The sequence below is a fragment of the Eleutherodactylus coqui genome, chromosome 2, assembly GCF_035609145.1.
Source record: "Eleutherodactylus coqui strain aEleCoq1 chromosome 2, aEleCoq1.hap1, whole genome shotgun sequence".
Classification (NCBI taxonomy): domain Eukaryota; kingdom Metazoa; phylum Chordata; class Amphibia; order Anura; family Eleutherodactylidae; genus Eleutherodactylus; species Eleutherodactylus coqui.
The window spans coordinates 299494-323390 of NC_089838.1; the positions used below are offsets into that span (position 1 = coordinate 299494).

General features: G+C 48.6%; 1 protein-coding gene across 1 annotated transcript in view; it reads left to right on the forward strand.

Annotated features, from left to right (window-relative positions):
• The first annotated feature begins 7940 nt into the window (after window positions 1-7940).
• Window positions 7941-23897, forward strand: part of PKP2 (plakophilin 2) — a 68589-nt gene continuing 52632 nt past the window's right edge. Inside the window, exon 1 of the mRNA XM_066590124.1 lies at window positions 7941-8249. Coding sequence (XP_066446221.1) covers window positions 8036-8249 — 214 coding nt within the window. The 5' untranslated portion in view covers window positions 7941-8035. The remainder of the gene's footprint in view (window positions 8250-23897) is intronic.

The window sequence follows — 23897 nt, forward strand, 5'->3', positions numbered from 1 at the left end:
ACAAGCTTCTCTTTAGTAAATAACAATTAAGCAACGGCCTAAGAAGAGGTGTGAGAGGAGGACTCGCGGGATCTGGAGAAGCCACAGTCCTAGTTATCTGCAGGTCCCGGCCCGGAACCACTCCTTCCTCTCACAGCCTGTACCGCCCCACAGAGGAAACATGAGGGGATGCCAGGCCCCCAGACATCAGGCCATTCCCCCAGCCTCCTCCATTCTGTGGGTTGAAGGTACCCACCAACAGCCGTAAACACCTTTGTGGAGGACCAAGAAATAATAAACAGTCACATGACAGACAGAAGATACATTGTCCAGACACTTAACCCATTCAGTGCTGCAGAGTAGGCAATATACTTCAATAATAATAATAATCTTTATTTGTATAACGCCAACTTATTCCGCAGCGCTTTCAAGCATGGATAAATGCAAAACAATACAACAATTACAATATGAGGTACATTGGGTTAGACACAAATGGGTTGGGGGTGGTACAGGAGGTGCAAGGGGTGGGGAACACAGGCAGTAGGAAATTTCATGTGCAGATCAGATTTGGTATGCTTCCCTGAAGAGGTGCGTTTTTAAGGCACGTCTGAAATTTCGTGCATCGGGAATTGTCCGGATGCCTTGGGGTAGAGCGTTCCAGAGGATGGATGCTGCTCTGGTGAAGTCCTGGAGGCGAGCATGTGAGGTTCGTATTACAGGGGTGTTAAAGGAGTTGTCTCGCGCCGAAACGGGTTTTTCTTTTTTTGCATAGGCCCCCCGTTCGGTGCAGGACAAACCCAAGGGATGTGTTAAAATTTAAAAAAAAACTATTACTTACCCGAATCCCCGCTCTGCGACTTCTTCCTTCTTCCTACTTCTTCCTTCTCCAAGATGGCCACCGGGATCTTCACCCACGATGCACCGCGGGTCTTCTCCCATGGTGCACCGTGGGCTCTGTGTGGTCCATTGCCGATTCCAGCCTCCTGATTGGCTGGAATCAGCACACGTGATGGGGCGGAGCTACGCGATGACGCGTAGAAGGGGGCGGAGCCAGAACGCCGCTCGTGCCCGGACCGACCAGAAGGAGAAGACCCTTCTGCGCAAGCGCGTCTAAAAAAGCAAGAAGACCCCAAAATTAGACGGAGCCATGGAGACGGGGAAGCCAGCAATGGAGCAGGTAAGTGAATAACTTCTGTATGGCTCATATTTAATGCACGATGTATATTACAAAGTGCATTAATATGGCCATACAGAAGTGCTGAACCCCACTTGCTTTCGCCAGACAACCCCTTTAAGTCTGAGTGTGTTAGCCGATCGGAGTGAGGGGGCTGGGTGGTGTACTGACAGTAGGGAGGCGATGTATGCTGGTGCAGCGCCATGGAGAGCTTTGTGAGTGAGGTAGAGGAGTTTAAATTTAGTTCTGCAGTGGATGGGCAGCCAATGCAGCAACTGGCATAATGCAGAGGCGTCTGAGTAACGGCTGGATAGAAAAATGAGCCTAGTTGCTGCATTTAGTATGGATTGGAGTGGAGTGAGTCTAGTGCCGGGGAGGCCAGTGAGTAGCGAGTTGCAGTAGTCAAGTCGGGAGTGGATGAGGGCAACCACGAGCGTCTTTAGCGTGTCCGTGGTTAGGAACGGACGTATTATAGCAATATTTCTGAGGTGCATGTGGCATGTTTGGGCAAGAGATTTTATATGGGGGGTAAAGGAGAGGTCAGAGTCCAGTGGGACCCCAAGACATCGGGCATGCCGTCACTTCACTCACACAACACAAATAACACTGACAATGGAATATTGAGAAGGCGCCCCATAGTACTGGGCCACTATATCAGTAATAGTATATCTCAAAATAAGTCAGTTACCAGCTCTACAAAGTGACATTGATAACAGTGCAGTTACCTCCAGTGATCACAGGTGGCGTCCTCTCTGATTGCTGTAGTTTTCTCTCCCTTTTCTTCTCTATTCGCACCCGGAGCATCTCAATGACTTCTCCCGGCCACAACTTGTCTATGCAGAATTTGCATAAGGGCTCCTGCCCACTTGCGTTTTTTTCAAGCGTTATAGCTTGCCTTTTTTTCATGCCATATTGCTGCTTTTTTTCACGCGATTGTCAATGGGACTTTCCAATGTTAAAAACGCACCAACTTGCAAAGCGTTTTTAACATTAGAAAGTCCCATTGACAATCACGTGAAAAAAGCAGCAATATAGCATGAAAAAAACGCAAGTGTGCAGGAGCCCATATAGCATGAAAAAAAGGCAAGCTCTAATGCGTAAAAAAAAACGCAAGTGGGTTGGAGCCCTAAGGCCTCATGTCCGCAGCGGATTTTAACTCTTCTCCTGCCCGCGGATCCGCATCCCATAGCATTGACCACCCGCGGGTAGATAAATACCCGCGGATGGTCAGTAAAAGTGATTTTTTTTTAAAATGGAGCATGAAAAAATCTGGACCATGCTCCATTTTCGTGCGGGTCTCCCTGCGGGGACGGCTCCCGCGGGCTTCTATTGAAGCCTATGGAAGCCGTCCGGATCCGCGGGAGACCAAAATCGGAATTTACTCACCTGCTCCGGATCTTCCCTTCGCCGCGGCTTCATCTTCTCTCCGTCGTGGCCGGATCTTTTTTCTTCGGGCCGGCGCATGCGCGGGGCACGCAACCGACGTGCCCTGCGCATCCGCCGGGCCGAAGAAAGAAGATCCGGCCGCGACGGAAAGAAGATGAAGCCGTGGCGAAGGGAAGATCCGGAGCGGGCAAGAGGTGAGTTAATTCTTATTTTTATGCCTCATGTCCACGGGGCAGGAGGGACCCGCTACGGTTTCTCCATGGAGAATCCGTAGCGGGCCTGATTTTCCCCGTGAACATGAGGCCTAAGGGAGATGGAACAATCCCTCCCTCCGCAGTGCCACCTTTTGGAAGGCAGCAGTCCTGCAAGGCAATGCTAGACTCTTTATACAAGACTTGTAACAATGACTAGGAATTAAAAGCCAAGTCAGAATCCATCCACAGACAGCTGTTTCGGGGTGTTTGCCCCCATCAGGGTGTAGTAGGTTTCTCAATATAGGAGGTTCTGGACGTCTTGAGTGTTACAATATCCCATGTTACAGGCTGGACTGTATGGACAGATGTCTTTTGTCAGCCTTACATACTATGTTACCATATCATCCAGGTGGAAGATGTACCTTCAAAAGGATCAAATAAAACTGCCTCAGGATTTACATGTTTCAGTGATTTTTGGCATAAAGCGTTGTTGTTGCGCCCCGGGTCTTCTGAGGATGGCGCTCTCTATCACTCCTCCCATAATATATTCCATTTCAGCTCATATAAGATGCAGCTCGTGTTCCGACAGGCTCCACTAATCACTGATGTACAATAACTCGCTGTCCGGGGTTCACATATATACCGCTGCCTATGAAAGAATGGAACACTGGCACGACGCTTCGCTGTGTGCGCCCGCAGAGGCAGAGCTCACCACTTTAAGAAGCATTTGAGGGGGACTTTGGGGTCTTTATGCCAACAGAGCGCCCCCATTAACACACCTGATCTCACACAACTAATACACGAGTGATTCTTCTGCGGCTCGCTCTGTCTGTGCATGTTCCTCTGAATGCATACCCGTTGTTTCCAATGGGGCAGGAGAACACATTGCGCGGCGTGTGATGCGCCCGTGAGTGCGATGCGAGGTTTCTTGTTGAAAACAATGATAAACCCTTACCGATCCCTTCTTTAAAAACGTCTCCAATCACTTCAGGTAAAGCAGCGATCCTCCGGCGCAGGAAGTGTTATTCATGACTTTCAATGGGAAATCTGGCATGGCACTCGCGGGCGCATCCCACGCCACACAATGTGTTCTCCTGCCCCATTGGAAACAACGGGCAATGCGTTCCGAGGAACACAAACAGAAAGGACATGGCTCGTGTATATGACGCTGTTCAGAAGAATGGGCTTCATGTTCGTGCGAGATCTGTGTGTCTTGCAATGCACAAATCTCGCATGATTTTCTTGGCCACACACGGCCACAATTGTGCACCAAAGGCCCAATCGCATGAAATCGCACACTGAAATACATGATTGCACACAGAAAAATGAGACCACCTGGGACTAAGCCGGCTGGATCGCCTACCCAAACATGGTGCTGCCAGGACCGCGCCGATGTGAGTGGTCCCAACAGTGCCAAAAAGTACAGTAAAAGGCGCTGATACTGCATACACGTCACGGTATTGTGAGCATATATGCGCCAACGCCCGTGTGCGGCCGCCCTTAGGCTACAGCAAACCTGACAAAGGATAAATTACGTTCAAATCACGACCTGACTTTGTATTCGATCCTTCTTTATGCACTAAAAGGTCCCAAGTGAAGCGGCCTCCGTCACATCAACACACAGCGCTGCGAAAATACCGGACCACCGGGACATGCCGGAGCTAGGCCGCGCTGAACAGACCATTGACTATAATGGGTTCTGTCCAGCTTCTGGCATTCCGACCAGTAAGATATTTGGTCCAGGATCTTGTGATGGGTGTGAATAGATGCTAGCTGCGCCAGGATCGGCCTCGCCATGTCTGTGCAAAGAAAAAAGAGGACATAACCAAAAAATCTGCAAAAGAGCTTACGTTGTATGTGAACGGCGTTGGGGAAACATCATAGGTGGGCTCCATGCCCTCCAGGGAGCCACCGCAATGGAGAATGAGCTATAAGTGTCGGGCTGCACCCCCCATAGAGCAGCTAGGAGATCCCAGCTATAATTGGACAAAGGCCTGTACAATGCCCGCTACACGGAAGAAAATGATGTACAGAGAAGAAAGAGAGGGAGAGTCTCGCCACGCACAGGACTTGGCCCCAGAAGCAGATGACGGGTCTGAATGAGAACCAGGACCAAGCGTCAAGATGCGGGAGACCGGTCTCCAACAGTTTAGTGTGCACATCAGGGACACTGACGTATAGACGAATGTGGACTCGGGGGAGTATCTCCCTAGAGGGGCTGTAGTAGAACTGTTATGGTTTACGGAGTTAATAAGTGATGTTATGTGTATGTAGTGGCCCCCTCCATAATGTCATACATGCAATGTCTTATGTAGATGCTCTGTGCAAAATGTCTTGTCATTCTGTTAGGTGTATTGCACAGCTGCAGCGTGTGAGGGGTTAATGTCTGCATAGTGAGAGCTGACTGTCTGTAAATGTATCGATTCTATCCTGTCACATGGTATGAGAGAGGTATAAATGTGAGTGCTTGAGAGCGGGAAAAGAGTTGAGTTCCATCACGGATGGTAAAGCACAGAGGTACATGGGGGCACCTTCAGCCCTCATGTGTTGAAGATGGAAGAGGAGGAAAGGTTTCCCGAACGCAAGGATCAGCATGATCAGTAAGTGAGCTTCCAGAGAGAGAGCGTGAGCCAGTCCGAAGTCTTCTTATACAAGGCCCAGTGCAGAGGTACTCTTCTTCTCAATTGTCACACCCTTGAGTGTCCTGAAGTCTGGGCCCGCTCGGTGGAGTCACTCGTTTGCAGGTCTGTCTGTACCGCGTTTCCCCGAAAAAAAGACACTTTCTTATATTTTTTTTGCCCCAAAAAGGGCACAGTGTCTTATTTTCAGGGGGGGGGGGGCTTTTACTTACCTGGTCCGTGGCATCCTGATGGTATCCGGCAGCGGCGCGGCGTCCCCCTTGTCTCACAGATGCCTTCTGCTGGCAATGGGGCTTTGAATACCCCACCTCCAGCAAAGCGAGCGCTGTGATTGGCTAATTGAGCGCTGGCAGCCAATCACAGCCATTCAGGGATGTCTACCTCTGGATTCCGCAGCATACACCACTCATAGCACGCTATGGAAAATAATTTTTTTCCCGCCGACAAGCGAAAATCAATTGCGGTTTTCCGCTCGCAGGGGTATAAAAATTTGCAGCATGCTCTATTTTGAGGCGGATTCTGTGCAGACGGAAGCAGCCCTTCCTCAATCATCATTGCGGAAAGACTGCGGGATCCGCGTCATCGCCTAGCAACGGCACATCCACAGTATGGATAAAGAAGACTGCGGACAAGCAGCGGGGTCCTCGCCCGCGTGGAGGCAGCCTTAGTGGCGCCACTTATTTTGGGAGGATTTTCCAAAAGCCACGCCTTTATTTCCCACCAGCACCGCCCTTTCAGGGCGTGTGTTCTTGCAGGATGAACGGTGGGTTTTAGAAACGCTATCTTTTCTCCTTAGGGAGAGCAACTATAATATACACTAAGTGAGGAGACTCAAATGGCCATGCACGCTCCTCTGGGTAATATGCATCTCCCTTATTTGAATATTACCCAGAGGAGCGTGCGTAGCCATCTGAGTCTCCTCACTTAGTTTATAGTATAATTGCTCTCCCTAAGGAGGAAAGATAGCGTTTCTGACCCCCATCCCAGGCCTCTCACTAGCAAAGCCAGACCCCTACTGCACACTGATGAAGGGTAAAAACCCTGAAACAGCTGTCTGTACATGGAGTCTGGTTTTGCTTGTAATTCCCCGTCATTGTAACAAGGCTTGTATAAAAAGTCTGACTTTGGCTTGAAGGAATGCTGCCTTTGAATAGGTGGCGCTGTGGAGGATTTATTCCATCTCCCTTATCTGTGGGTTTTATTGGCACCATTTTTTGGTACAGATAATGGTTTGCAGAACTTTTGTACATTTTTTTGGGTTCAGCAGAGAGAAAAAAACACAACAATTTTGCCCGTGTTCCGTTTTTATTTTTATAGCGTTAACCCCGCAGCAAAACGCTGAGGTTTGGGGAGAGCGCCTCACACTTCGGCTTGCAGGAATGCTGCCTCCCAGTAGGTGGTGCTGTGGAGGTATTATTCCACACAGCATAAATGACATGTCAATTTTTTTCTGTAGGTCGCTACAATTAAGCTCGGTTCACACAGGGCAGATATGCCACGGAAATTCCGTCCGGAATTTCGCTACAGCAAATCTGACATGCGGCTGCAAATCCCAGGATTTGTGAAAAATTTTGTCCACACGGGGTAGGCCAATCCGTCGCGGCAAAGCCGGCAGAAGCTCACGCTGCGGTGTGCATTCCCCGGCCACAGCGTGTCATTTTTTTTCTTTTCAAGCCACTCCGAAACTCGCGGTGGCAAAACCACAAGATTCTCGCCAGGAATACGCCGTGTGACCCCAGCCGCAGGAGAATACACAATTATATAGACTTTTTTCTTTCAGGCGTTTCCACTTTTGTGCAAATAAAACCTTTTATTTTGGAAACGATTTTCTTTTGGAATCGCTGCATTCGCAGTCCTGTGACTTTCCATTTCCCCGTGGGCGGAGCGCTGTAGCGGCTTGGGTTTTTTTGCGCGATGAGCTGTGGTTTTATTTCTACCATTTTATGGTGTTTTTGATCACTTGTATTGCCTTTTTTTGGGAGGCGAAAAGAATCTATAGAATTTTCTGCACAGGACAAAAAGTGCGTTCAGTTTATTGTTCGGGTCATTATGGATCAAACGTGCGTTGTTTGTTTTTGTTTTTTTAAACAAAGAGGGGAAAGTGCACAAAAAGGCTTGTTTTCTGCCTCTGCGGGGGACGCCATGATTGCACTAATAATACATTGCAGTACTTCTGTACTGCAATGCATTATTGCTAATCATGGCGACCCGGAGTGCTTTCTATGGAGGTCTGCTGGCCCCACCTCTGTGAACCCCTTAATATTGATTGTGGCATGGAAGGGGTTAAACATGGGGCCCAGTGCTCTTAACAGCTGTAAATGTGCACCCATTCGGAGAACTGCTTCCAGCCATGGCGTACATTTACATACTGGAGTAGGAAGGGGTTAAGTAACTCGCTCGCTCCTAGGGCTTGCAGCAAGGAGTGCAGTGTACCCGTCCAGATCCGTCTATGATGGAAGATGAGCCCCTGCTGTATAATCCACCGCACCCCTCCCTGATCCTGGAGCGCCTCTCCCTCCTGCACAAAGCCCAACCCTAAACCATAGGGACACTGAGCACCCGCCCCTCATCTGAGGAGTCCCAGGCTGGGAGGTGTGCTAGTCAGTGACTAAGTGTGCTGCGCTGTGCAGGTGGCCTGAGGAACCCTGAAGCACAGATCCAGAATGGCGCTGCTCGCCCCCTCCAGCGCCGAGCAGGGCTACATCAAAACCGTCCTGAGCAACGACCACTTCATGGACCTGGACAGCTCCAGCCTGGCGCTACCATCGGAGGACAAGCTGGCAATCAGCCGCCAAGACCTGGAGAAAGCCCTGCGGATCCAGCACCAGGTGCAGCTGACCATGGCGAGGAAGACCACCAAGAAGAGCCTGGCTAACGGTGAGTTACCCGCCTTACAGGCGCACCTACTGATTCTGGTCGTACCCACCTGTGCCCGGCTTAAAGCTGGCCTTATATGGATAGTAAAACAAGAAGACGACATTAAGGTCAGGTGGAGGCACAGAAAGCCGCACACCTTAGGGGATTCTCACATGTGACGGCATTACGCCGCAGCCAAGACCGCAGGTCTAATTATGGATGTTGATGCAATATTGCCGGCAGGTTTCCCGTTATTTTCAATTGTGCATCAGGATTTTGGTGCGGGATTTACTGCGTTGTGCGACCCGTTCCGTCCGTGAGCGGCCCCGTAGACTTGTGGCGCACAGACGTATTTGCGCGTGCCACATGCAGTCGATAGAAGCCACTGATTTCAGTGGGTTTACACACGCGGGCAGGTTCTATTCTCTTGCACATTTGCGCACAAAAATAACTTGTATTGAGCGAATGAAGGTAACTGTCTGCTGCAGCGACCGGAGGCGCCGGCAGTAAAAATAACAGTAAAACACGCACTTCTGTACGCAAATACGCTACGCCCGTTGGGCACATGCGTGGCATGGATGTGCTCGTGCCCGCATGACACCGCCTTATAGTTGCCGATTTTGCATTGGACCCAAAACCTGCAGTCTTCTCCTCCGGTTGTTTCTCATGTATTCGCTGTGAGCAGCGCTGATTGTGAAGCCTCCACCTCAGCGTCTGTCTTCCCCTATAAAGCATGTTGGGATGTCGCTGGCAGTGACTGTTGCAACCAGAGAGAGAGTCTCTAACTATGAAGGCGCTCGGACAGCTGATGGGGACCGTAGAAGGACTGAAGCGTCAAACATTGTACCTCTGACTACCAGCAGATTATAGCCAGTAAGCTATAATCTCTTCACCTAAGAGAAAATCCCCTGGAAACTGTCAGCAAGTAGGCAAGCACTTCTTCTGGGAGAGTTACTATCCCAGGGTGGTTGTGACATAAACATCCAGACGCACCGCTGAACGTCTGATACCTGCGCTGGGCGTTGGTCTGCGCTGCAGGAGGGTTAGTAAAGAGTTAACAAGCTGGTAGGGCTCAGAATCTGCTCTTAGGTGGAAATGGCGCCTTCAAAGCACTAGACAGGCACACATAACAAGAAGAGCCAATGTGTCAAAAGCAACTTGCTGATTGTTTCCAGCTAGCCATACGGGTTTCCATTCCATAGACTAAAGCTATGGGCTTCTAGAGGCACACGACTCCTAATAACTCCACCCACAAAGCCGCCGCTCCTTATACTAGGACCACACCCATAAGTAGTCCTCTGTATATAGCAAGCGGCTGGTTTGCGATTGGACAGCTAGAGAACTAGGAGGAAGGCGAGTATGAGAGCGGCATCCCTGGACTCAGCGCCCCAACCCCTGTAAAGCCACAACAATACCAAATGTGGATTTTTATTTTTATGTTCCAAACATGTTTTTTCTATTTTTATTTTTTTATGCCCCCCATAGGGGACTTGAACCTGCACTCCTGTCATCACGCTGATAATACACTGCAATACTTCTGTGCTGCAATTCATAATTGTTTCTCATAGCAATCACAGGCCACAGGCCATGGTGGTCCTACACCACATTGTATGGACTGTCTGCAATTACATGGCAATATGGATTGTGGCACACAAGGGGTTATCAGCAGGGATCAGTGTTCTCACTAATCCCCGCTGTTACAACAGGAGGCAGATGTCATTCACAGCCGGCTGCTGCTGCAGATGGCTCGCGCTTAGCTTCTGCGCCTACATCATCCCTAGGACATAAATGTATGTCCATTCGTGGAAACTGCTTCCCAACTAAGACGTGCGTAGACCCCCTGAGACAGAAGGGGTTAAGGGGGGTTCCTTACAACCCCTTCCTGGTTGCTGCTGACCTGGACATGTGACTGCTGCAGCCAATCACTGGCTGTCATTTCTGTGGCAAGGGATTGGCTGCAGCTGTCACATGTCCAGGTCCGCAGCAATCAGCGGTAACCGTGGCGAGCCGAGAAAACGGACGATGTCATTTATACTGTTAAATCCCCCCAAATAACGGCAGAACTGAGGCGTTTTATCTTCCTGCCCTCCAAAAATGCTAATAAAAGTTCTACAATATTTTACACGTACCCAAAAATGGGACCAATAAAAACCGCAGCCAGTCGCGGGAAAAACAATCCGCATGCGGCCGGGGTGACGAAAAATCAAAAAGTTATGACTTTTGAAAAGTGGAGATCCCCCAAAATCCTTAGATCCAAAATAGGCCGCGTCACTAAGGGTTAAAGAGTCGGTCGGCCAGAATCCGTGCGCAGCGCAAAATTATGATGCCTCAAATAAACGGGCGTCGAGATAAGAACAGCAGATCTGTCAACAGCAACTTGCCGACAGTCTCCAGTTAGACATAAAGACTGTAAAGAGTTTTCTTAAAGCGCGTGACAAGTGATGGAAGTGATGAGGGACCTTTCACGCAGGGCGGAATATGGCGCACAACGCAACACGAGCCGCGGTACATTCTGCACCAAACGTTTGGCGCCCCCTATGGTCCCCAACTGAGCTTCAGGAATTAACCTGCCATTAGCTGGAGTGATCTAGGGCGGTGGGCATCTAGGGCGGTGGGCATTTAGGGCGGTGGGCATTTAGGGCGGTGAGCATTTAGGGCGGTGGGCATTTAGGGCGGTGCGTGTGACAGAAGCTTATTGTAATAAACGTATAATAATCAGTAACAAGTGAGCAAACACGGCCAATACCAGCAGGTTAAAGGCCGACTCTAGGAGTGGCGTCGATGTCCACAGGCTTTATTATATATCCTGGAGTCATCTTCTGATTCCCAAGAAGAGGAATAGAATGCCAGACTGTCAGTGTAGACTGACAAACACAAAAGCATAGGAAAGTGTAGTGAATTGCGGATCTGCAGAGGGTGATCTGTAGTGGGGGCAGCGGTGGTCACCCAGCTTTCCTAGGAGCGGATAGAACTAAGGAAGCGTTGGCGGGACATAGATGGATGTTTTGTCTCAACGCTGCTTTGCTAAAAAATGAATGGTCTTTAGAAACAGATGGGGGGCTGCGGGTGGGCTGCAGGAAGGGGGGGGCTGCAGGAAGGGGGGGGGCTGCACATTCCACAGATGAGTCTCACATTCCTTTCCTCAACTTCAGCATGAACTCTCGGACAGCACTGCTGCATCATACTGGGCTATGGGGGGTCTGAGGGGTCTCCATTATAATACCCTGTGACTGACAGCGCGATGGCTCAGTGGTTAGCACTGCCGCATCATACTGGGCTATAGGGGTTGGGGAGGGGGTTCTGAGGGGTCTCCACTATAATACCCTGTGACTGACAGCATGGTGGCTCAGTGGTTAGCACCGCTGCATCATACTGGGCTATGGGGGGTCTGAGGGGTCTCCACTATAATACCCTGTGACTGACAGCGCGATGGCTCAGTGGTTAGCACCACTGCATCATACTGGGCTATGGGGGGGTCTGAGGGGTCTCCACTATAATACCCTATGACTGACAGCATGGTGGCTCAGTGGTTAGCACCACTGCATCATACTGGGCTATGGGGGGTCTGAGGGGTCTCCACTATAATACCCTATGACTGACAGCATGATGGCTCAGTGGTTAGCACTGCTGCATCATACTGGGCTATGGGGGGTCTGAGAGGTCTCCACTATAATACCCTATGACTGACAGCACGGTGGCTCAGTGGTTAGCACTGCCGCATCATACTGGGCTATAGGGGTTGGGGAGGGGTTCTGAGGGGTCTCCACTATAATACCCTGTGACTGACAGCATGGTGGCTCAGTGGTTAGCACCGCTGCATCATACTGGGCTATGGGGGGTCTGAGGGGTCTCCACTATAATACCCTGTGACTGACAGCATGGTGGCTCAGTGGTTAGCACCGCTGCATCATACTGGGCTATGGGGGGGTCTGAGGGGTCTCCACTATAATACCCTGTGACTGACAGCACGGTGGCTCAGTGGTTAGCACTGCTGCATCATACTGGGCTATGGGGGGGGGGGTCTGAGGGGTCTCCACTATAATGCCCTATGACTGACAGCTCGGTGGCTCAGTGGTTAGCACGGCTAGTTTGCAGCGCCGCTCATTACTCTGGAATGGCCAGATTAGGGTTTACCAGATAAGGGGCTTCCAGTCCATCGCCTAAAATAAACAGCGCCACGCCTGCTTCTTGTCAGCTATTAGACCTGGTTGGTTAGACACACTATCTACAATCCATGAATGCCAGTGAACCAGCAGCACAGAGTATTTCAGGGGATGCTGTGGGGGTCCTATGTGAAGAGGAGGATGGAGAAAAGTTAAAATCACAACTTTACATAATGCAGCAGCACAGAGTATTTCAGGAGGAGGGGTCGTCTTGTGGGGGGCAGTTTGAGGATGACTCCGCTCGTGCCCCTCTGGGCTCCTTTACTGCCAGCACATTCCTACAGAATGGGAGAAGTGGCGGAGTAAGCAGTCATAGTGCGCCGTCTCCAGAGGCCTCCGAATCCACCCTGAATTGACTGGAATTAACACCGCACACCTCCTGCCTCATCAAACAGTCAGGCTGCTCTTATGTCTGCCCCCCATGCTTTACACTGCTGCTCTACCTGCTCAGATTGATGCTCGTATTCTGAGAGATTGTCCAGAAGGAGCAGTGAATGTCTTATCTGTCCCAGAATCTCCAACACGATGGATGAGGGTGTAAAAGGGCCCCATTCCCAGTAGCCTGTTGGGTAGCGCTTAGTCAGGTGACTACAGATGGCAGACTGGCAGCTAACCTGTCTTCATCTAAACCAGTGGTTTCACTGGTATGATGGCCACTAGTGAGCGGCCTCCACCCTGCTGCCTGGGGCTAGAGTTCACCCTGTCCAGAAATTATTTTTGCCACCCCCTTTCCCTGGCATAAGAAAGAAACCAGCTATGTTGCACTGATGGCCGGGCTGCCTGTGTGCTGTCTGTGCAGAAAGCAGCAGGATAACAGCAGAACCAAGCTCATAACACAAATACAGCACCAGAACCAAGCACATCACATAAGTACAGCAAGACCCAATCTAATTACATAGATGCAGTACGAGAACCAAGGTCCTACCATAAATGCATCACTAGAATCAAGCTCATTAGATAAAGCACCAGAACCAACCGTAGTACATGCATACAGCACCAGAACTAAGCAAAGTACATAAATGTAACACTAGAACCAAGATCATAACATACAGTGCCAGAACGAAACTCAATACATACAGCACTAGAACCAAGTTCAGAAAATAAACTCCTCACCAGAACCAAGCTCCGTACATAGATACAATAACAGAACTAAGCTTCTAACATAGATACAGCACCAGAACCAAGTTCATAACATAAATATAGCAGCAGAACTAAGCAATTGTGTTGCTGACAGTTGCACCTCTGAGCTTCAGAGGGTAGGAGGCAGAGCCAGGAGGAGCTCATGTAGCTCTACGAGACATTGCTGCATAGAAGATCATCATCTGGCTAGACGGACCTAAGGGGCGACTGCCCCAGCCTCCATCTACCTGGTGCCCCCCCCTATAAGCTGATGGTTTATGCCCTATACAACTGCGTGGGTCGTAGGTAGCTGACGCCGGCTATACCTATGGTCACGCATCCTCCAGTTTCCATAGGATCCCCCATCAATCCCATGTCCTTTAGCCCCGTAGACCCTCAGCCAAAGACCCCCAGTAGTCAGACATGGCACATATGTCCTACTGTTCCCTAATGAGATAAGCAGTATGATATGCGGCCGCTCATCTCCAAGTCCTTAGCAATAGCCTGCGCCTTCAGCTGAGGACTTCCTGCTGTCTTCAGGGGAGCGTCTTCTTGTGCTGACTTATCTTAATCAATGTCAAGAAGCCCAAATGACTCATAAGAGGCCGGCGCTGCCAGTGGATGCGCCGCCGCCGGTGTTTGCACTGTCTGATGACTCTGATCATGTCGGGTTGTTAGGTTACAATTCATCCATTCATCGGATCACAGAGACGAGGAAGCTTCCGAATTCCTATAAAAGGTGGAAGACAGAAGCCGCAGAGCAAGAGACAACCAGGAGTGCACTGCATAATCCGTGGCGCCATACTGGGCGACACTAACCCCATGGTGTTGGGAGAAGAATAGGCTGCAGGGGTCATTTATTAGTACCCCAATCTGTAATCAGGGGATTGGAGGACCATAAAGAGGCAATATGGCACCTGTGGGTGTGAAGGGGTATGTACTTGGGTAGCGGCCATGAAACTTAGCAGATCTGACCTTACGCCGGATGGTTCCTTGTGTTCCGCCCCCCTCCTATATGATGTGCCGTACCTTACAGTCTACAAAGTACCATGCCATAAAGTGCAGTACAGTAAGTAACCCTACTGCAATACCACCAAACAGTGTTGTCATACAGCTGCCTAAATAACACTGCTGCCAATGCTTCCACCACTACCATACACTGCAGAAATAACATACTGTATGGGGCTTAATTGGCAGTGTGACACAATGCCAAAATAAATACCACCAATCTGTGCTCAAATAATACTGGCACACAGTGACCAGATCAAACTTCCATACAGTTGCATAAATAACACGGCTATACAATTCTTTCATAACCATAAACTGCACAAATAATATATTGTACAGGGTCTCTGTAGCAGTGCAACACAATGCCTACACCAATATCGCCAGACAGTGCTCAAATAGTACCACCATGCACTAACTAGGTAACAACTCTGTGCATAATCTGATAGCACAAGTCACACACCCGTAAGGCTATCCTTGGTAAAGGCCCATTTACATGCAAAGATCTTCTTTAAAATGATTGCAAGATTGAAGGTTTTATCAATCTTTTTGCATAAAGTGTTAGTGGCCAGTAATGCCCATTAACACTTTATAATTTTCATTTGCATGTAAATGGGCCTCCAGGAGCTGTTTCCAGAGCTCAGCATGTGATCAATCACATGCCCAGCTGTGCGCACAGCTGCATTGTTTTTCACGAGGATTCCGGCAGAGTGCAATGTAATCTCCCACCTCCCGTGGCGCACACAGAATGCAGTCTGTTGGAAGATACTTTATTTCTCTGCAGCTGAACGATGGATTTTAAGTTCACCTTAAAGGGGTTGTCCCGCGCCGAAACGGGGTTTTTTTTTTTTCAACCCCCCCCCCCCCCCCCCCCGTTCGGCGCGAGACAACCCCGATGCAGGGAAGTAAAGAAAGCTTACCGGAGCGCTTACCTTAATCCCCGCGCTCCGGTGACTTCAATACTTACCGCTGAAGATGGCCGCCGGGATCCTCTGTCTCCGTGGACCGCAGCTCTTCTGTGCGGTCCATTGCCGATTCCAGCCTCCTGATTGGCTGGAATCGGCACGTGACGGGGCGGAGCTACACGGAGCCGCTCTCTGGCACGAGCGGCTCCATAGAAGACTGCAGAAGACCCGGACTGCGCAAGCGCGGCTAATTTGGCCATCGGAGGGCGAAAATTAGTCGGCTCCATGGGAACGAGGACGCTAGCAACGGAGCAGGTAAGTAAAAAACTTTTTATAACTTCTGTATGGCTCATAATTAATGCACAATGTATATTACAAAGTGCATTATTATGGCCATACAGAAGTGTATAGACCCACTTGCTGCCGCGGGACAACCCCTTTAAAGTTATCATGCAGACGATAAGGGCACTATGTTAGCGATTACCGCTTAGTTCCGGTCATTTGAACTAATTTTGAGCGATAATTGTTACATGTAAATGGGCCTTTACTGATAACTGCAACATCAAGGTGTGTTTGTAATATGTAACCATGGAGACACATGATTGTACACAAAACAACAGGACTGTTTGCAAAACGTCTTCATTTCCTATTTCTTCTGCACTGCAGCCATGAAGACAAATGCTTGCAGCAGAAGTCTACATACCCTTTTTGCTTCTTTGAAATGCTTTCTCTTGTTTGCTTACGCTGCAGTGCAGTCACCAGACCGGAGCAGACAAGCCCTCTCAGAGCAGCGTGGCCCTCAGCAATGTATCATCTAGATGCGTGAATCTATTATACCGTCACATGACTTCTCTGGAGAATTCCACCATGTTTTGAACTTCATAATCTGCTTGATTGTAAACTTGAAGTCGCCACACCCAGAACTAGTTGTATCTGCTGCGGCTCGTACGACGGTTCTCAGCGAGAGGAAGTGACTGTATCTGACACCCAGTAAGATATGTCGCCCCGCCATCTCCCCGGTCTGTGCAGGAGATTTGTATAGTATTTGAATTTCATATCTTAACTATTTGCAGTGTCAATATTGGATTGGGGGTCACATTACCGGCAGTGGAAAGGTATGTAACAAAGTCCAAACAAGTCCTAGTGCAAGCTGCCTGCAATACTTTTTTTAAGCCAGATGCACGACCAAAAATTCAAGCGCTGGGCTACAACTTTGACATGTAACTGGTCAAAATTGCTGTGTGACGCAGCATGAATTAAAAAGAAAATAGTCCTACCAGGGAACTTGAACTTGCAATCATCTGATCACTTGGTCACTGCTTTCCTGATTTAACCCTTTCCAATCCACTGTCTGACGTCTTCCAACATTCTTTTTAAAGGTTGTACAGCTCCGATGTCAGAGGATGTCCGGCAGGGTATTCTTACTATAGATTACCAGCCGCTCTGTTGTCGGGGGCCTCTCAAGCATGTCACATACCGCAGTACTGGCTCTAGCCAGCAGATGGCACCATTGTATAATGACAGAAAGAGAACGCCCACTAGGAAACCCTGAATCCAAAATTAGATTGCAAAGGGTTAGTGTGAGTTCAGAGCCAGGGGAGGAGTGAAGCTACATTGTGTGTGGCGGGGTTTCAGAATTTACTACAGGTATTCCCTAAACTCCTCAGTCATTTGTATATATGAATAACTAGTTAATAGCCCGTCCAGGACAGTGACTGGAAGAGAAAATGCATCTACCCATAGGCTGGTGAAGTTGATGCTCCCATACATGTTCTATTGGTGATAAATGTAGCAACTGGGCGGCCAGGGAAGTGTGACAATGTTGTGGGGTTCCTGGGACCCCCTTGTGTGTGTGGTCGAGCATTATCCTACTGGAAGCCGCCATGAGAGGAACACATATGGCTGCAGGATGTCCGGAACATATCGCTGAGCTGTCATTGTCCTCGTACCACCCTCGTACCACCACTAGGGGGTCTGACTGTTATGTGATGGGCCCCCCAGACCATCACACCAGCAAGGGGCAGTGTGCCACTACACAGCAAAGGCAGGATTGGGACACTTAACCCGAGGTCTTCAGACACAAACACGGCCGTCGTCAGCAACCAAACTAAACATGGATCCATTGCTGAGGACATCCGATTTCTCTGTAGCGTCCAATATCATCGCTCACGACCTCACTGCAAACAGAGGCATCGGCGGGGGTCAGAGGCCGAACATGTAATGGGGACGACGGTGGGGGTCAGAGGCCGAACATGTAATGGGGGCGACGGTGGGGGTCAGAGGCCGAACATGTAATGGGGGCGACGGTGGGGGTCAGAGGCCGTACATGTAATGGGGGCGACGGTGGGGGTCAGAGGCCGTACATGTAATGGGGGCCGCGAGACCAAACGTCCTTCCTCCAAGCGCCTGGAAATGGTACAGATAGAGCTGCTTGTGCTTGTCGGACGATCAGACACTCCTCTCTACTGGTGGTCTGTAGGGGGCGTCCTGAGCCTGGTCACGTTGTGTGCCCCCATCCACTGGTCCCAACACTCCTTAACAGTCTGGTCAGACGGTCCTCTCTACTGGTGGTCTGTAGGGGGCGTCCTGAGCCCGGTCACCTTGTGTGCCCCCATCCACTGGTCCCAACACCTCCTAACAGTCTAGTCAAAACGGCCGGTGGGGGACAATTCATGGATACAACCACCCAGCTTCTCACATCCCAATAATGCGCCCCCTCTGGTAACGGGGTGACATCTCTTCTCTGCGTCGTAGAGGCGTCTAGTGGCCAACAAGTTCTACAAGCGGAAGAAGAGGTCACTACACACAAGGAGCCTCTGAGAGCCTCTTATAGGCCAAGCGGGGAACCACTTCTAGGGCCTCCGGTGACTGTTCATCTAATCGCTACAACTCCCATCATTTACAGATCTGCCTGAGATGGAACTGCATTCCGGATTTTGCAACTAGGGAAGATGGAACAAGTCCCACCTATTGGAAGACCGCATTCCTGCAAGTCAACGTTAGTCTCTTTAGACAAGCCCTATAAAAATTACTGGGAATTAAGCCAGAATACTATACACAGACAACTGTTTGGGGGGTTTTGCCCATTATCAATGTGAAGCAGGTTTTTGGCAGTACTGTTGTATCTTGTCTCCACCAAAAGTATGTGTGGAGACAAGGGTGTGCCAGCCACAGTGACGGGGAATACCTATGTTATGCCCACTAGTGAGCAGTGGCTCCAACGGTCGCACAGTGAGCAGGAGCAGCGGTACGACAGCACACAAGCATATCGTGAGGTAGCCGCCGACACTGACAGCGGGCACCAGACAGCAGCGGAGCAGTGACGGGAGAAGGCAGAGCGGCAGGGACTGTGTGACAGATGACGGCAGCGGAGCCTGATGCTGGGAGCTTATACAGCCGGTGAGCAAAGGGCCAGCAGCCGCCAATAGTAGCAGGAACACCGAAGCTGGAAGCTGACATGTCAGTCGGCACAGTGCCAGGGAAATATGGGACAGCCAATCAACAGTTTGGGGGGGGGGGGGTTGTGCACTCTGCCTCCACGCATTCTTCTGGCCAGCCAATCAAGTTGTGGGCGTTGTTTGTGGCCATACTGTTTGTCTACATCCATTCTTGTGGTGGAGACAAGATACAACAGTACCGTTTCTGGCTTGGCTAGTGGGGGGACCTACAGATCTCTGTCAGGAAGGGTATGGTTTCTCCTTAAGGAGAGCACCTAGAAGGTGAGTGAGGAGACTTGTAAGGCCATGCACGCTCCTCTGCAGAGGTGTTGTTCCATCTTCCCTATTTGCCGAGGTAGCCGCAGCCCCTCATTTGGACAAGCGGAGTATTTGTGATAACGGAGGAGGCATCTGTGTTGGCCGACATCCATCTAATGTCCCCGACAGCTTTATGTCTTCAGTCAGCCTTTGTAGTTCACTTGTTCACAAGCAGATGAATAGTTTGCCTGAATAAACACCTGGCAGGTAGATAAGAATGAGTAGACCTATAATGAATTGATTACTGCAGGCCACTGATAATAACAATTGGTTCTACACCATGATCAGTCATATTTATAATGTAATACTATGGTGTTACATCGTACTGCAGGAACAATCAAACCATTGCAAGTTCACGTTCTCTGCGGAAAATAGAAAAAAAAAAGTAAAAATCAGTTCATTAAATATTAAAAAAAGAAGGTAATAAAAGTAAAAAAAAAAAAACTCCCCCATATTTAAAATTATTTAAAAAAAGCAAAAACACATTTGGTATCGCTGCGTCCATGAAGATCTGATCTATCAAAGGAACACATTATTTACCCTCTGAACAGTCAGGAAAAAAAGTGACATTCTGACATGTATTTTTTATCATCCAGTCTCCAAGAAAACATTTAATAAAAAGCGCAAAGTTGTATGTACTCCAAAATGACACCAATAGAAACTAGAGGACGTCCAGTAAAATACGCCGAGCCCCGCACAACTATACTGAGGGACATAGGAGAAAAGGTCATGGCTGTAAGAAGATGGTGGCAGAAAAGAATGTCCTATAGAAGTAGTGCAGCCAAGAAAAGCATCTGCATAACCTTGTAGTAATCCTATTGACCCTCATGAGGAAGTGATCGTGCCCTTTTTGCTGCAGTGTGTGCACCGTAGAAACAAGCCTCACCCAATGATGGCGCCATTTTTTATTATTATTATTTTCCACTTTTTATAAGTTTCTTTCAGTACATTAAATAGCAACATTGAAAAATACAAAAAACAACCGCCAAAAACACCCTCATACAGCGACGGCGATGGATAAATAAAGGAGCCATGATTTTATAAAGGTGAGGAGAAAAAAACAAACATAAAAGGGAGTGGGCTTTATGAGGTTCTAGAGACAATCACATTTAACACTAATAGTCCAAACTGTGCAGCATCCGAGGAGCGGGCCCACAGCCGAGGAGATGGCGGGGTAGATAAAGGTTTCTGTCACAGTGGCTCTACCATCTCCTCCCCTGTGGGTAGTTCAGGAACCCGTCCTAGGTACTGCTGGGGAAGGTCACAGAGAAAGGGTGACTAGTGGTTACCTTAAAGTTCGTTGTCACTCGTGGCGCCACCGTTCCTTTCTCTGCGGTGAAACTGGATGATGTAATGAAATAGTCCGCACACAGGGAAACTTTCATGGACAAACCAGGAATGGTCAGTAATGTGTGTTTACTTCAACTCTAACAAAGTCAATAAATCTGTACAAGTTTCCTTTCTAAAGGTGGTGTGACAGGGAGGGCTTCTCGGGGGAATCCAGACAATCCACAGTCCCAGTTATCTGTGTGATCCTGCTCACGGCAACGTTCTCTCTCCCCAACACTCTACCTGTCAACACTCTCTCTCCTCTTCTCACTTCCATGCAGTTGAGATAGAAAGGTCCAGTAGTGGACTTTCATGGGACAGCCATCTTCAAAATAGTAGAGAAATCCTTGAAGCCCTAGATCTCAGTAGAATTTGTGCTTCATATGCAAACCAGAGAGCAGCTCCTCTGCAGTCGCTCCCACTCAAGGACTGGCTGGAAACTACAGCAGATGCACAAGAGAACAGAGTAAGTCCAGCGTTGGGTAAAAACTCTCTTTATTGTACAATCCAGACAGACATGGAGGAATAAGAAGCATGTGCCATCCAGTCATGCTGCACTTAACCCTTTCCAATCCACTGCCTGAAGTCTTCCTACATTCTGATTGAAGCTTGTACAGCTCCAATGTCAGAAGATGTCCAACAGGGTATTCTTACCGCCTATTGCCAGCCACTCTACTGTCGGAGCCTCTCGGGCGCACTCACACTGGTTTAGCCAGCAGATGGCACTGTTGTATAACAGCAAAAAGAAAGCCTTTTAGGAAACCCTGAATCCAAAATTGGATTGGAAAGGGTTAATCATAGACTTATGATTAAGTGCAAGATGTTTGCTGGAACCATGTAACTGGCACGTGCTTCCTGTTCTCTACGTCTGTTTGGATTGTCCAATAAAGAGAAACTGCTCTTCACCCGACGCTGGACTTACCGCTTCCCTGTGCACCGTACTCTTTATGGGGTCATTTGTGATACTAAAACCTCCTAATTGGTTTTCACTGTTGTGCCTTAAAAAGTTTTGATTCATCAGTAAAATGAGTCTGAACTTGAAAACCCACAAATTACCTGCATAATCGCGTTCTCCATTGTTGGGCTCCGGAGTTTATTGGATGTGTCATATGATTAGTGCCACGGGCTTATGAGCTTACCACATCAGCAAGAACCGACTCATGAGAGTGAAGAAAACTGGTGTGTCTGTGGGAAATGATTAGTGCCATGAGATCCAGCAGGGTTTCTAGGGCCCACAAGGACAAGCAATGCCATCTAAGATGTGTTTTTTGTTCTTTCCTTCAGTCCCGATCTTTGTGTAAGGAGGGGGGAGGGGGGGGGTCCATGGCTGTTTAGTGCAAGTTTATGTTATTTTCTGTATAATAGGACTGTGGCATTAAGAGGGGCGGGAATAAAGCTGAGCAGGAAAAAGACAGAAAGTAGTTGAAAGAGATGCTTGATACAGGACAGAGGTTGGGGAAGGAGTCTCTCCTGTTGCAGATGCAATCCTAAGGACAGTTCCCTCCGAATGAAAGAGATACAGCCATGAGAAGCTTGCAGAGCGTGCAGAGAGCAGCTAAGCTATGGACAGAGGTACCGTGCGGATTGTAACGGGGGCTTCAGGGCTGCCATTACAGATTGTGGCATGGCTTGATAGATTTCCTGTCAGATCGTGGTATGATGTAACACTATGGCATCACATCATACTGCAGGAGCCATCAAAGCATCGCAAGTTATTCTTCCTTATGCAGACGAAAAAAGGTGCAATAATTAGTTTCTAAAAGTCTAATTAATTCTTGAAAAAAATCCAAGGTAATAAAAGTCCCCCCCTTCCTTTTGCCATATTTATAATAAGAATCTAAGTAATAAAACCTAAAGGTTTGGTATCATTACGTCCGTAAAGGTCTGATCTATCAAAATAACGCATTGTTTACCCCGTACAGTGAACGTCGTCACAACCACCACCCTCCCCCCTGGTGGAACTGCGCTCTTTTGGTCACCCCCGTCTCCAAGAGAAAAATGTAACAAAAAGCAATCAAAAAGTCATGTGTGCTCCAAAATGGTGCCAATAGAAACGACAGGACGCCCCACAAAAAATGAGCCCTAAAACAACTATGTTGATGAAAAAATAAAAATATTTATGGCTGCGAGAAAATAATAAAAACAAAAAAAAAGATATCTTTAGGAAAAAAGTTAAAGTAGTGTAGCAAATAAAAAAAACTTTAAATTTGGCATCATAGTAATCGTATGAATGGTGGCTCAGGTGTTATCTATATATAGATGTCTCCTCTCAGTGTAATCCTGCCTGTACAGGAAGGGGAGGAGGTGAGCTGTGACTATTGTGAATGGTGGCTCCTGTGTTATCTACATACAGGTGTCTCCTCTCAGTGTAATCCTGCCTGTACAGGAAGGGGAGGAGGTGAGCTGTGACTATTGTGACTGGTGGATCCTGTGTTATCTATATATAGGTGTCTCCTCTCAGTGTAATCCTGTCTGTACAGGGAGGGAAGGAGGTGAGCTGTGATATATTATATTATATTATATTATATATGTCTCTCATTGAAGTCAATGGAAGCCATCCAATTCGCTGTCACTGTGGATGTGCCGCAGATCTACAAGAAAGCAGGAGTTCCAAAGAGAAAAAAGGCGCTGCACATGTGCCCGGCGCGTCAGCTATGCTGAAGAAAGAAGATCCAGCTGGCATGAAGGAGACCCACGCTGGACCCGGAGAGGTAAGAAACAGTATTTTTCTGTCCATGGCCACGGGCATGCACGGATTCCACTGTGGGATTCAGCAAGCGGACGTGAGGCCTTAGGCTCATATTTCTGCCATACTTGCATTAAAAATGTTATTGCTTTACCACTTTAAATCACATTTGAAGCAGCTGCCACTAGGGGTCTCCCTTCCAGCTTCTCTGCAATCCACTCTCTGTTGTTGGGTACAGAGCTTCATGAGTAAATACAAAGGAATATTTCCATTGGAATAGGGGACGCGGCTATCTTCACAGACAGCTCCCTCGCACTTAGAAGTTGCAGACTGACAGATCTGCAAACACTGTGATAATGTTCTCCACAGTCTCTGCGTCTCCTGCTGTTACAACATGTGGGTGTGTCTGCATACATTACACACACATATTATAATGGGTTTACTATCCATTTGGTCTGAATGTCTTGGGAAAGAAGAGTGGTGTTCCGATACTGCTGATTGGACCAGAGACAGTACAATGCAGCATGGAAACAAAGGGCAAGGAAGTAAGGACAGTGAACTACTGGCAGAGTGCTAGGCTTGCTGTATGCTCCTTCCCTGAGTGGATTGCAAACAGCAGAACAACTGAAAAAGTGAGAAGACCACATGAAAATCAGAAGTTGCAGACATGAAAAAGGGTGAACCCAGCAGCAAATGAGAAGAGGGTA